The sequence below is a fragment of the Bombina bombina genome, chromosome 1 (assembly GCF_027579735.1).
Source record: "Bombina bombina isolate aBomBom1 chromosome 1, aBomBom1.pri, whole genome shotgun sequence".
Classification (NCBI taxonomy): Eukaryota; Metazoa; Chordata; class Amphibia; order Anura; family Bombinatoridae; genus Bombina; species Bombina bombina.
The window spans coordinates 1,447,336,365-1,447,351,098 of record NC_069499.1 but is presented as its reverse complement, the minus strand read 5'-3'; the positions used below and the strand labels follow the sequence as shown (position 1 = coordinate 1,447,351,098).

General features: G+C 36.8%; 1 protein-coding gene across 3 annotated transcripts in view; it reads right to left on the bottom strand.

Annotated features, from left to right (window-relative positions):
* Positions 1-457: 457 nt before the first annotated feature.
* The window catches only part of LOC128652620 (cholinesterase), an 84,139-nt gene continuing 69,862 nt past the window's right edge, over positions 458-14,734 (bottom strand). For all 3 annotated transcript variants that reach the window (XM_053705562.1, XM_053705559.1, XM_053705554.1), the window contains 2 exons: positions 2,817-2,983; positions 458-768 (listed from right to left, as the gene is read on the bottom strand). In XM_053705562.1, the coding sequence (XP_053561537.1) occupies positions 761-768; positions 2,817-2,983 (175 nt within the window). In that variant the 3' untranslated portion in view covers positions 458-760. The remainder of the gene's footprint in view (positions 769-2,816; positions 2,984-14,734) is intronic.

The window sequence follows — 14,734 nt, the reverse complement described above, 5'->3', positions numbered from 1 at the left end:
AATGCCAATGGAATCACATGATTCCAAAGCTAGTATCAGACTGCCTACAATGCTAAGCAAGTCCTTCAGGCAGATCTTGAACTTTGTTGAAGCTGGAAGGTGCAGGTCACCAAAAAAAGTAGGACGTTCCATGTCGTCCTAACAGCATTAAAGCCCAGTGCTTTAGGATGTAATGGAACCTCCTAACATCGTTAAGCGGTTAAAGTCATAATTATATGCAAAAAATGAGGTCCAGAAATAGCCTCTATTACATGCTTTATTCAGTCTACAAAACATCAATCATATGTTAAAAACTATTTGATCATAATACTATTCGAAATGCAGCCGTGCCAGCAGTGTATTTCTTAATATTTCAAAGTACTCTTTTTATATTGTTTAGAATATTTATTATTGATCTAGATGCACTGAGCCAGTCATTGTATTGTATTAATTAAAGTATAAGAGCAAAGGCAATACAATAAATCAATCACATCTTTATTACGCTTAACATTTTTAAGCCATGTTCTCTCCTAAGGACTGATGACCAAAATCTATGTACTGTAGATATGTATGGTATGTATCTCTCATTCACATCTTGAACTGTGCATACCTAAATAAACAATAATAGATAATCTTGTCAGAACAGAGAGCGTTAGATCATCAGGCACCTAGACTTCTTTGTATATATATATTCCAACTTCAAGCATTGAAATTATTTGATCCATGTGATGATTCAATTTTAGTACTGTTTAGCTCTTCAAAATATCCAAATAACTTGTAATTATGGAGCTGCAAAGAAAGCATTACGAAATATAAGTGTCAAATTAAATAACGTCACAATGCGCTTGTTTGAATTGAATTGTTATTTCCAATTTTATCACAGGATATGAGGGCATGTTGTGCAAGTATAACAACTATGTTAAAATATATATATTATTATGTTCCACAGGTTTAATGAAAACCCTTTAAAAGTGACCAAATAGCTACATTAGAAAGGTTGCATGTAGGGTACGCTTCCCTTAACAAACCCTTAACATGTGGAAGATTCACTTTCTAACACTTCTCAGTAAAATATTATACCTGCTAGATGCACAATTAATTTCCCTCCTGGTAATTTAGTAGTTTATAATTTTACTTTATTTTTGACATATAGAACTCTCCTTATAAAACATAGTATACATAACACAAAACACAAAAGAATGTTCTTTACAAACATACAATTCCGCCCCAGCACTTCTTAGATTTCATCTCTCTCCCTTCATTTTTTGTCTGATTAACCAATCAGCATTGTTGTTTTTTGTTATATACAAAGTGGTAAACTCAAGGGGCTTACATTTAGTCTGTATTTTTAATGGAAGCAGAAGTAATGTAAAGGGGATTTACTTATAGGGGACAGTCTAGGGTGTTATTTCAAGTTGGAGGGGTTAATTAAAGGTTTAGATTCAGTGAGAGGTTGTGATGCAGAATAACCATATAGCAGTGGGTTGCAATTATGGTTAGGTAGAATTGCATCAGCAGCAGTTGGGGTGATTTGCAGAGGAGAACAATTGGTAAATGTTGGCAGAAGTCAAATCAGTGTGGAGAATCATTTTCAAGTGCCATGGGATACTGATGCTATCATGTTCTGGCAACTCCCATAGAAAGTAATAGCCAAGACTTGAACCATTCACCTTTCGAGAAGTTTAAGTGTAATGACATCCATGAGAGGTTACTTGTTTAGGGCTAGACTACAAGTGGTGTGATAACTGTAGCATGCAAGCTATGTCGGGTTTTTCTCAGCTTTTTGTGTGCAATGGAAATAGCATGCGTATTACAAGTTGAAAGTAAATGCATTTACTCAAGAGCAATCGTGATTTAGTGTGACTTTAGAGCTCATGTAAAGGGTAGGGAAAGAAAAAAGAATTGCTAACTTCAATGCGTGTTATTAAAATATTACATTTAAAATATTAAAATATATTAATAAATCTATTGAAAATGACTAGACATACTGTAAAAAATATATACTTTATATATTCTATTAATTATTTAGAATATTTTACTTTATGTATAATAATTTTTTAAAATTTTGATTCATATTTTTTAATCTTTTATATGTAGTATTTCAATAACACGCATTTAAGTTAGCAATTCTTCATGTGTGCTAATCTGACTGTGTTAGTCCTAAATTGCGAACCCCAATGTGCGTTACATTCTTATGTTCTTCACCCATAGAAAATAATGTGCTTTTTATTATTAAATATATATATATATATATATATATATATATATATACGTTTGGTCTGAGGAAGGGGTCTGCGAACCCCGAAACGTTACCACATATTAAATAACTATTTTATCTAAAACCAGCGAGTGTAGTCCTTGATTGAAGAAACCTACTGATATATTGACTTTGGCACCCTGGTTGTTGACTAAGCATAATTGTGAGTGCAGGTACACATGGGATATATATATATATATAAATATATATATATATATATATATATATAAATATATATATATATATATATTATATATATATATATATATATATATAATAATGTAAAATATATATATATAGCTATAGGAAAATATATACAGCTATAGGTAAATATTTATATATATATATATATGCACTTTTTACTTTCAATTTGTAATACAAACACAAGCTGACATGCACAAAAAGCCTCCATCTAGCGAAGTTAACATACAAGCGGGAGCACAAAATAGCGCTCCACTCATAATCTAGCCCTTAGTCAGTCAATCTTTTCTCTTTAGATTCAGTTGGACTCTAAAAAACATATACTTAATATTCCTCTAAATTTAAACAATTTTAGCAAAGACAAATCATGTGCGCTTACCTAGACTTCTGACTAGTTTTGGAAAGTAAGAGTTCCAAAACTGGCAATGATGACTTTTCAGTTTCTGGTGAATTTCTGTATTGTTCAGCTTCAGAACAACATATTTTTGTTCTTCATTTGAGTAAAGTGGCCAAGTAAATCCTACTTCTTCATGAGCAGTTGGAGCACTGCGGAAAAAAAGGAAAAAAAAAAAAAAGAAAACATTTTTGTACCTATGTGTATGAATGTACAGTACCGTCCTAAATTAAAGTTTTCGAAGGTGTAACAATATAATTTAAATGTATAAAGGAAGCACTGGCACAAGATGCAAAATGTCAATGTACATTACCCTAAATAACTACAGTATATATAAACATTTTCTATATACATAATCAATAATTAAAATGAGGATAAATAATTCAGAATGCTATTCCTATTTTTTTAAGCTACAGTATATTTTTAATGGTTTTTATATTTATTTAGACTCTTATTAACTCTCAGCAAGTGAAAGGATATCCACACAAAATCAGTATTAGAACAAAGGCATTAACATTAATTATGGAGACTGATTATATTGTATTATTTCTATGCCAATACGAATTGCACTTTTTATAAGATTTCTAGTAATATTACAAATATGCAATCATTCAAATTAACTCTTTATGAGCTTAAGGATTAAATAGAATAAAAAAAAGGCCTACTGATGGATATGAACATGTTAAAGGGGCAGTAAAGTCAAAATTAAACTTTCATGATTCAGATAAAACTTACAATTTTAAACAACTTTCCTATTTATTTTTATTATCTAATCTGCTTTGTTTTCTTTATATAATTTGTTGAAAAGCATACCTAGGTAAGTGTTAACCCTTTTTAACTGCTTTGAGCATTTTTTTTAAAAATTTTTTTAATAAAGATGCTGATATTTTATTTTATGTTACTGTAAAGTCCTCTTTATTTTGGGGGGCAATTGGGGCAACTTTTTTCATTAACCAGAGATCTGATCTCTGGTGAAAAATGTATTGCGCTAAGTGTAAAAGTGAGCTCACGGTAGCATTAACCAGCCACTTGTAATGGCTGGTTATTTAAAGGGACAGTCTACACCAGAGTTTTTATTGTTTAACAAGATAGATAATCCCTTTATTACTCATTCCCCAGTTTTGCATAACTAACACTGTTATAGAAATATACATTTTAACTCTGTGATTACCTTGTATCTAAAAAAAAAATTGCCAAAATGCATTCAGATAAGATGCGCCTTCAAGGGCTAAGAAATTAGCATATGAGCCTACCTAGGTTTAGCTTTCATTTAAGAATACCAAGAGAACAAAGCAAACTGATGATAAAAGTTAATTGGAAAGTTGCTTAAAATGATATGCCATATCTGAGTCATGAAAGTTTTTTTTTACTAGACTGTCCCTTTAACATTCCCTGATAAATGGACACATTTGCCTCTTTACCAGCGAATGTTAAGATAGTGCCTCACTTGTAAGCGCTTTATAAGCAGAAGAAGAAAGTATGTTTTTCATAAAAAACAAACAAAAAAAAGAATACTAAAAAGGGTCATGAGCTGTACATAGAGGGGCCTTCTGTTTTTCACATGGTCCATCGTGTAGTGTTTCCTAACTTATTTGAGACAAGATTTGTAGTATTAAAAATAAATCCATACACCTATGAGATGCCTCAGTTAAAAGAGATTATATGGTGCTGTAGAGACCACATAGTAAAAGAAAAACTGATGATTTCTAAAAAAAAAAAGTGACATAAAAAATATTTTGAAAGTGGTTGAGAACATTGCCGCTGTCAGCATTTAGCATTGCACAAGCAGTTCTGTTGAACTGCTTGTGCAATGCTGCCCCCTGCAGATTCTGGGCCAATTGGCCGCTAGCAGGTGGTGTCAAACAACCCGATCGTATCTGATCTGGTTGATTGCTGTCTGCCACCTCAGAGGCAGCGGACTAGTTAAGGAGTTTGTGAGTACTGTGCGTAAGAACTTTTTATAGAAATGGTAGTTTATTTATATAATAGATTTCCAATGTCATTGACAAATACTATAAAATAATTAAATAATGCCTGACTTATGCAATTGGCTCTAGAGGTTCTTTCTAGACTTCATTAACATCCAGGTTTACCTTAAAGTTATAGATACTCTATTGTGAGTGAAGATGTGGGGTGGAGTTTGACTATGATTTCTACTACATGGAGTATGGACGTTGGAAACAGTGATAAATCAGCCTCTGACATTATGATTTTTTATTTATTTATTTCATGAGGGAGTTCAACAAGGTATACATTTTTGCTAATTCTTTTACTAAATGAGTGATGCATTTCCTGATTATTAATTTTGATAATTTCCCTTTATAATAGTCTCAGAGTCTAATGATCTAAATGTCTCCACTCAAACAAAATAATCTAAAATGATCCATCAGTGCTATGAGGTCCATTATAGGATGATTTAAAGGCACATTTTTTGCACTGTGCATCTTGCTAAGGGGTGTAACTTATATTTCTGTATGCCAGTGCAAGATACATTCATACAGGTTAGTGCTCAACACAATTCAAAAGCACTGTAAAATTCATAATCATGTAATGCCTATAAAGTTGTAGAAATAGTACACATCCTAATATGTGTTAAAAAAAAAAAACTGCTGTAAAATTCAAATTTACTTTATGCCATACAAATTATCCTTAAATTGTGCAAAAAAAATCATATTCAATGTAAATGGTAAAACTTGTATTTAACGTACATGGTAGTAAATAAGATGTGAAGATTCAAAGGGATCTATATATTCCCATTGTGAAATATTTATTGCAGCATTAGTGAGCATGCTGAACTGGGTCGTTCCTTGGGCGTTCATAGAGTTTCCTTGCAATTGGTATTGGAATTATCTAATAATACAATGCCTATACGTCTCAAAGTTTTGTATCACCTACTGTAGGCTGGTGTATTTGTTTCAAAATAAACATAATGCTTATTAATGTGAAGAAAAAAGACAAGATATTATTAGCATAACTGAAACCTGGTGGGATGATTCACATGAATAGGCAGTTATACCTTATTTAGAGATAGGTGTAACAAATTTCGACCTTAAACCTACAAGAACGGAAGATATTTATGATGATACAGGTGATAATGTAGAGATACTTTCTGTTGAACTAAAGAGTGGGGAAAAAATAAATATGATTGGGTACATGGTACAAGCCCATCAACATGTGGCATGGAGGAAACTCAACTGCTAATGCAAATAGAAAAGGCTGCTAATAATACCAGTGTTTTAATAATGGGAGATTCTAATTACCCTGAAATAAATTGGGTCAATGAAACCACATCAGAACAAACGATGGGCACAGAGGTAGATGGAATAAAAACAGGTTTATTAAGCGACAGCAGCATCCAATGAAGGTATTAAAAACATAGCGGACAGACCAGCCAGTCTTACGCGTTTCGCCTATAGAAAGCCTTACTCATAGACTGATATGAATGAATCAATGAAACTAGCAATACAACTGAGGGGGATAGATTTTAAGATATGCTCAAAGATCACTTCATGCCACAATTAATAGAGGAGCTAACTAGAAATAAAACTATACTGAAAGAACATTTAGGCAACAGTGTTAAAAACATGGTCACATTTGAAATACCTTTCCATAAGCAGTGTTATAATGGTTCAACCAAGACTTGTAATTTTAAGAAAGCAAACTTAAATAGCATAAATTGGGACAACTTATTCTCAAATAAAAATGCAGAGGATAAATGGAGAGCATTGAAAACTTTCTTAAATAAATATAAACATTAACACATACCACATGGTTATAAAGGTGAATAAATACATCCAAGCCAATGTGGCTAGATACAAATGTGTTAAGATAAATTACCAAAAAACGTAGGGCGTTTAAATTATTTAAAGAAAATAGTACAGACTTAACATTCCGAATTTGGGCCAGATTACAAGTGGAGCGCTATTGAACACTCCTGCTCGAGCATTAACTCTGCTAGAAGTAAGCTTTTTGCGCGTGTTGGGTTGTGCTCATAGTTGAAATTAAACTATGTTCACCTGCGCGCTAACCCGATGCATGCATAAAGCCAAACTTACAATATCACGTGCGTGATAATTTATTTCCCCATAGATGTCAACTGAGCAAAAAAGAGTGGAAATGACCCTACTTATGTGCAAACCTGATCACATATACATACATATCCATATTTATACATGTACATGTATGTATGCCTATGTTAAAGCCCTTTGTCTGTCTTTTTTTTCACCTGAGATCTCATATGTTTGAGCCCTTATAAAAAGGGATGGGTGAATGTGCTGAAAGTGTAATTCGTTTTGTAGAATGAATAGTCCTGTGGACATTCGCTTTGGGCAAATGAATGTTGATAAGAATAAAAATCCATTCAAATTCAATAAACAAATGTTATTTCTGTCTTTCGAAGATTACTTTAATTTTTGAATGTTCATAATTAGATACTATTCGAGTGGGGAATTTAGTAAATTGATACATAATAGATACATATATATATAAATTTGTGTGTTTTTATTTCGAAAAAATATTGCATAATTTGAATATTACATTTAAAGAAAGCAATAGTATTACAACTATATCAATTCGAATTTTTTGAATTTGAATATTGCATAATTCCAAGGCAGTTCTTTGGGAGAAGAGGTCACAATTTAAAGCTAGAGGAAAGGAGATTTAAAGGGACATGAAAGCCAATTTTTTTTCTTTCGTGAGTTAGAGTATGTAATTTTAAACAACTTTCTAATTTACTTCTATTATCTAATTTGCTTCATTCTCTTGATATCACTTGCTGAAAAGCATATCTAGATATGCTCAGTAGCTTCTGATTGGTTGCTGCACCTAGAGGCCTTGTGTGATTGGCTCACACATGTGCATTGCTATTTCTTCAACAAAGGATATCTAAAGAATTGAGCAAATTAGATAATAGAAGTAAATTGGAAAGTTGTTTAAAATTGCATGCCCTGTCTGAATCATGAAAGTTTAATTTTGACTAGACTGTCCCTTTAATCTCCAGCAACATAAACATGTTGTCACTGTAAGAGCAACCAAAGTGTATCACATAAACAAAGAAAGAACTGTAGGCACCAGAATGAACAATTAAACAGTCCTTTATAGTAGTACTTCACGTACCCTAACGCTGACACGTTTCGGCTGTTGCCGTAATCGTAGCTGACGGGTTCTCAAGCAGACTTCTATTTGAACATTAAAACAATCTGTCATTGGTTAAAATAAACCACGTGATAGAACACACCTCCACCTCTATAATTACATATCTGCCCATTGCGGATGGCTCTACTAATTCACAAAATGTTAAGTGGTAATAGCAAAAAACTTGCATGTATTAAACATAATGACCTCTTAGCTTGATGACAAAATTCAAAAACAGTATTATTGAAAGTAAAAAAATAGGAAAACATTTTTTAAAAAAAAAAATACTAAAGCCTACAATATTATACGTATTCTCTAAATGACCACAACCTTAATTTAAAGTACATAGCCATTATATGTCATCTTCCTTGCTTACACTATGCTTATTTATATTTTACCAAATAACCCTATAAATTGGAGGAAAAGGTCATAATATCTCATGAGTAGGAAGGGTGATTATTTACATTAAAAAAATATCTATTATTTGCCTACAAAAGTCTGGATACACAGGTCAACACCAGTAGTTTATCAAATCAAATTCCGAATTGAAACCATTAGGAACCCCGGTGTTCAACCTGTGTATCCAGAAAATGTCTCTCTTTGAAAGAATAGCATCTCTGTTGCCCCCTCTATTGTCTGTATTTACCACCTCTATGATGGTCCAAGAGTGTGACTTGGGATCTTTGTCATGTTTTTCTCTAAAGTGACTTACTAGAGGTGTAGTTAGTTTCCCTAGCTAGATATCATTGATATGTTCCCTAACCCTAGTCCTTACTTGGCGGGTCATTAGGCCTGTATATTGGACATCACATGTATCATAGTTCAGCAAATAAATTGCATAAGTGGATCTACAATTAAAGAGTGCTCTATGTGAAAAAGTCTCACCAGTATATGAACTCCTGAACATATTACCCAGTTTAACATGCTTGCAAGCTATGCAATTGCTATAACTGCATCTGTACACCCCTTTGAATCTAAGCCAAGAGGATTCACTTGTCTTGTCTTCTTTTAACTGTGTCGAGGCTAAATGGTTCCCTAAAGTTTTTCCCCTTTTGAAGGCAAATCGGCAGCCTTGTGAGACAACCTGCATTAGGTCATCGTCTGCTTTCAACATTGTCAATTGTTTACGTATAATGTTGCATATTTGGTAATATTGACTGCTGTATTGTATTACAAAGGTTAACTGTTGGAAATCTTTATCACCTCCTGATTCCTTGACTCTGTCTTTTAGGAGACTGGGTCTATCTTTATCCTTCACCTCTTTGCAAACCCTTTCTATTTCTTGTTTTGGATAACCTCTGTCTAAAAATGTCATTGATAGTTCGTTTTCATGTCTGGAGTACTCAATGTCTCTGGTACAATTTCTCCTCACCCTTGTAAACTGTCCCTTAAGTACAGATCTGAACACTTGTATAGGGTGGCTGCTATCAGCATGTAACAGTGTATTCCCTGTAATAGGTTTCCTATACAGTTCACCCCTGACATTTTGTTCCCTTTCTCCATGGAGAGTCACGTCCAAATAATTAATTTCAGACTCCCCAAACTCATGGGTGAATTGAAGATTAGCATTATTACAATTCAAACACGTTACAAAGTCCTGGGCTTCATCCCTACTCCCCTTCCAAATGATAAGCAAATCGTCTATATACTGACGGTAATAGACAATATTAGTTCTAAATCTGTTGTTATTCCCAAAGATGTGGCACAGCTCCCATCAACTCATATACAGGTTGGCATAAGAGGGGGCAAATTTCACCCCCATGGCCATGCCACACCTTTGGAGATAAAAATGATGCTCAAACACAAAAAAGTTGTGCGTAAGTAAAAACTCTGTTATTCTGAGAACAAACTTGATAAATGCTTTATCATGACTGGTAGATCTCCTAAGGAAAAAAGCAATGGCTTCCAAACCACAGTCATGTGGGATGGACAAATACAATGCTTTAACATCAATAGTTAGCCAGCTAAAGTTTTCACCCCAGGGGATCTCTTCAATCTCTTTGAGGAGTTGTTTGGTGTCCTGTAGATGGCTTAGGAGTTCCCCGACTAGGGGTTGTAAAAGTGAATCTAACCACTTAGAAAGTGGCTCGTGCATAGAGCCAATCCCACTGATAATGGGTCTACCTTCAACATTTACCAAGGACTTATGTATCTTCGGTAAAAGGTTGAAGGTAGGTATCCTGGGACATTTAGTATAGAGAAAGTCACATGTGTCATCATCTAGAAAGCTTGCTTCTCCACCATCATCTATAAGATGTGATAATTCCTTTTGGAACCTGGTGGTTGGGTCAAAGTCTAATTTTATATACTGATGGGGATTGTCCAATTGCCTTAGAGCTTCATTAATAAAGAACTCTCTATTCAGTAGCACTATTGAACCTCCCTTGTCCGCTGCCCTTATTACAAGGTTCTTGTTTTCACTTAAGAGTTTGAGTGCAGTTTTCTCTTTGGAGTTCAGATTACCTTTTAACCCAATCCCAGAGGTGTAAGCCAATTTGTTGAGGTCATCTTCAACCCTTTTTTGGAATTTTTCCAGAAGATGGCCTCTAGATTGAATAGGATAAAATTTGGAGACACCCCTAAATTTGGGACAACTGGTATTGGTGTAGCTCATAGATTCAATATCTGTAGTGTAACCTTCCATCTGTAATGATTTAAGATTTGCTACATCACAACATTCATTAACCCCTTAAGGCCAAGGCCAGTTTTCAATTTCTTTCCCTTAAGGACCAGGGCTATTTTTACATTTCTGCGGTGTTTGTGTTTAGCTGTAATTTCTTCTGTTATGTGTGATCAGTCCACGGGTCATCATTACTTCTGGGATATAACTCCTCCCCAACAGGAAATGCAAGAGGATTCACCCAGCAGAGCTGCATATAGCTCCTCCCCTCTACGTCAGACCCAGTCATTCTCTTGCACCCAACGACTAGATAGGATGTGTGAGAGGACTATGGTGATTATACTTAGTTTTATGACTTCAATCAAAAGTTTGTTATTTTACAATAGCACCGGAGCGTGTTATTACTTCTCTGGCAGAGTTTGAGGAAGAATCTACCAGAGTTTTTTACTATGATTTTAACCGGAGTAGTTAAGATCATATTGCTGTTCTCGGCCATCTGAGGGAGGTAAAAGCTTCAGATCAGGGGACAGCGGGCAGATGAATCTGCATTGAGGTATGTAGCAGTTTTTATTTTCTGAATGGAATTGATGAGAAAATCCTGCCATACCGTTATAATGACATGTATGTATACACTTCAGTATTCTGGGGATGGTATTTCACCGGAACTACTCTGTTAAAAGTCACTAATCCTTTTAATAAGTATTTATCATGTTAAACGTTTTTGCTGGAATGTAGAATCGTTTACATTTCTGAGGTACTGAGTGAATAAATATTTGGGCATTATTTTCCACTTGGCAGTTGTTTGGTTTTAATTATGACAGTTTCGTTTCTCTTCACTGCTGTGTGTGAGGGGGAGGGGCCGTTTTTGGCGCTCTTTGCTACGCATCAAAAAATTCCAGTCAGTTACTCTTATATTTCCTGCATGATCCGGTTCATCTCTGACAGATCTCAGGGGTCTTCAAACTTCTTTAGAGGGAGGTAGATTCTCTCAGCAGAGCTGTGAGAATTTTATATTGACTGTGAATAAAAACGTTGCTCTGTAATTTTCCACCACTCGGGACTTATGGCAAACGGTCCCTAAGGTGGAGGGAGCAGTTTCTACTTTAGCTAAGCGTACCACTATCCCGGTGGAGGATAGCTGTGCTTTTTCAGATCCAATGGATAAAAAATTAGAGGGTTACCTTAAGAAAATGTTTGTTCAACAAGGTTTTATATTGCAACCCCTTGCATGTATCGCGCCGATTACGGCTGCGGCAGCATTTTGGATTGAGTCTCTGGAAGAGAACCTTAGTTCATCTACGCTAGACGACATTACGGACAGGCTTAGAGTCCTTAAACTAGCTAATTCATTCATTTCGGAGGCCGTAGTACATTTAACCAAACTTACGGCTAAGAACTCAGGATTCGCCATACAAGCACGTAGGGCGCTGTGGCTAAAATCCTGGTCAGCTGATGTTACTTCTAAGTCCAAATTACTTAATATACCTTTCAAGGGGCAGTCTTTATTTGGGCCCGGCTTGAAAGAAATTATCGCTGACATTACAGGAGGTAAGGGCCACGCCCTACCTCAAGATAAAGCCAAAGCTAAGGCTAGACAGTCTAATTTTCGTCCCTTTCGGAATTTCAAAACAGGAGCAGCATCAACCTCCACTGCACCAAAACAGGAGGGAGCTGTTGCTCGTTACAGGCAAGGCTGGAAGCCTAACCAGTCCTGGAACAAGAGCAAGCAGGCCAGGAAACCTGCTGCTGCCCCAAAGACAGCATGAACCGAGAGCCCCCGATCCGGGACCGGATCTAGTGGGGGGCAGACTTTCTCTCTTCGCCCAGGCCTGGGCAAGAGATGTTCAGGATCCCTGGGCGCTAGAGATCATATCTCAGGGATACCTTCTAGACTTCAAATTATCTCCCCCAAGAGGGAGATTTCATCTGTCAAGGTTGTCAACAAACCAGATAAAGAAAGAAGCGTTTCTACGCTGTGTACAAGATCTGTTATTAATGGGAGTGATCCATCCGGTTCCGCGGTCGGAACAAGGACAAGGGTTCTACTCAAACCTGTTTGTGGTTCCCAAAAAAGAGGGAACTTTCAGGCCAATCTTAGATTTAAAGATTCTAAACAAATTCCTAAGAGTTCCATCGTTCAAAATGGAAACTATTCGGACAATCTTACCCATGATCCAAAAGGGTCAGTACATGACCACAGTGGATTTAAAAGATGCTTACCTTCACATACCGATTCACAAAGATCATCACCGGTATCTAAGGTTTGCCTTCTTAGACAGGCACTACCAGTTTGTAGCTCTTCCATTCGGATTGGCTACGGCTCCAAGAATCTTCACAAAGGTTCTGGGTGCCCTTCTGGCGGTACTAAGACCGCGAGGGATTTCGGTAGCTCCGTACCTAGACGACATTCTAATACAAGCTTCAAGCTTTCAAACTGCCAAGTCTCATACAGAGTTAGTTCTGGCATTTCTAAGGTCGCATGGATGGAAAGTGAACGAAAAGAAGAGTTCTCTTTTTCCTCTCACAAGAGTTCCATTCTTGGGGACTCTTATAGATTCTGTAGAAATGAAGATTTACCTGACAGAAGACAGGTTAACAAAGCTTCAAAATGCATGCCGTGTCCTTCATTCCATTCAACACCCGTCAGTAGCTCAATGCATGGAGGTGATCGGCTTAATGGTAGCGGCAATGGACATAGTACCTTTTGCACGCCTACACCTCAGACCGCTGCAATTGTGCATGCTAAGTCAGTGGAATGGGGATTACTCAGATTTGTCCCCTACTCTGAATCTGAATCAAGAGACCAGAAATTCTCTTCTATGGTGGCTTTATCGGCCACACCTGTCCAGGGGGATGCCATTCAACAGGCCAGACTGGACAATTGTAACAACAGACGCCAGCCTACTAGGTTGGGGCGCTGTCTGGAATTCTCTGAAGGCTCAGGGACTATGGAATCAGGAGGAGAGTCTCCTTCCAATAAACATCCTGGAATTGAGAGCAGTTCTCAATGCCCTTCTGGCTTGGCCCCAATTAACAACTCGGGGGTTCATCAGGTTTCAGTCGGACAACATCACGACTGTAGCTTACATCAACCATCAGGGAGGGACAAGAAGCTCCCTAGCAATGATGGAAGTATCAAAGATAATTCGCTGGGCAGAGTCTCACTCTTGCCACCTGTCAGCAATCCACATCCCGGGAGTGGAGAACTGGGAGGCGGATTTCTTGAGTCGCCAGACTTTTCATCCGGGGGAGTGGGAACTTCATCCGGAGGTCTTTGCCCAAATACTTCGACGTTGGGGCAAACCAGAGATAGATCTCATGGCGTCTCGCCAGAACGCCAAACTTCCTCTCTACGGGTCCAGATCCAGGGATCCGGGAGCGGTTCTGATAGATGCTTTGACAGCACCTTGGAACTTCGGGATGGCTTATGTGTTTCCACCCTTCCCGCTGCTTCCTCGATTGATTGCCAAAATCAAACAGGAGAGAGCATCAGTGATTCTAATAGCGCCTGCATGGCCACGCAGGACTTGGTATGCAGATCTAGTGGACATGTCATCCTGTCCGCCTTGGTCTCTACCTCTAAGACAGGACCTTCTGATACAGGGTCCATTCAAACATCAAAATCTAACTTCTCTGAAGCTGACTGCTTGGAAATTGAACGCTTGATTTTATCAAAACGTGGTTTTTCTGAGTCGGTTATTGATACCCTGATACAGGCTAGGAAGCCTGTTACCAGAAGGATTTACCATAAAATATGGCGTAAATACCTATACTGGTGCGAATCCAAAGGTTACTCCTGGAGTAAGGTTAGGATCGCTAGGATATTGTCCTTTCTACAAGAAGGTTTAGAAAAGGGTTTATCAGCTAGTTCATTAAAGGGACAGATTTCAGCTCTGTCCATCTTGTTACACAGGCGTCTGTCAGAAAATCCAGACGTCCAGGCCTTTTGTCAGGCTTTAGCTAGGATCAAGCCTGTGTTTAAAGCTGTTGCTCCGCCATGGAGTTTAAACTTAGTTCTTAACGTTTTACAGGGTGTTCCGTTTGAACCCCTTCATTCCATTGATATAAAATTGTTATCTTGGAAAGTTCTGTTTTTAATGGCTATTTCCTCGGCTCGAAGAGTCTCTGAGTTATCAGCCTTACATTGTGA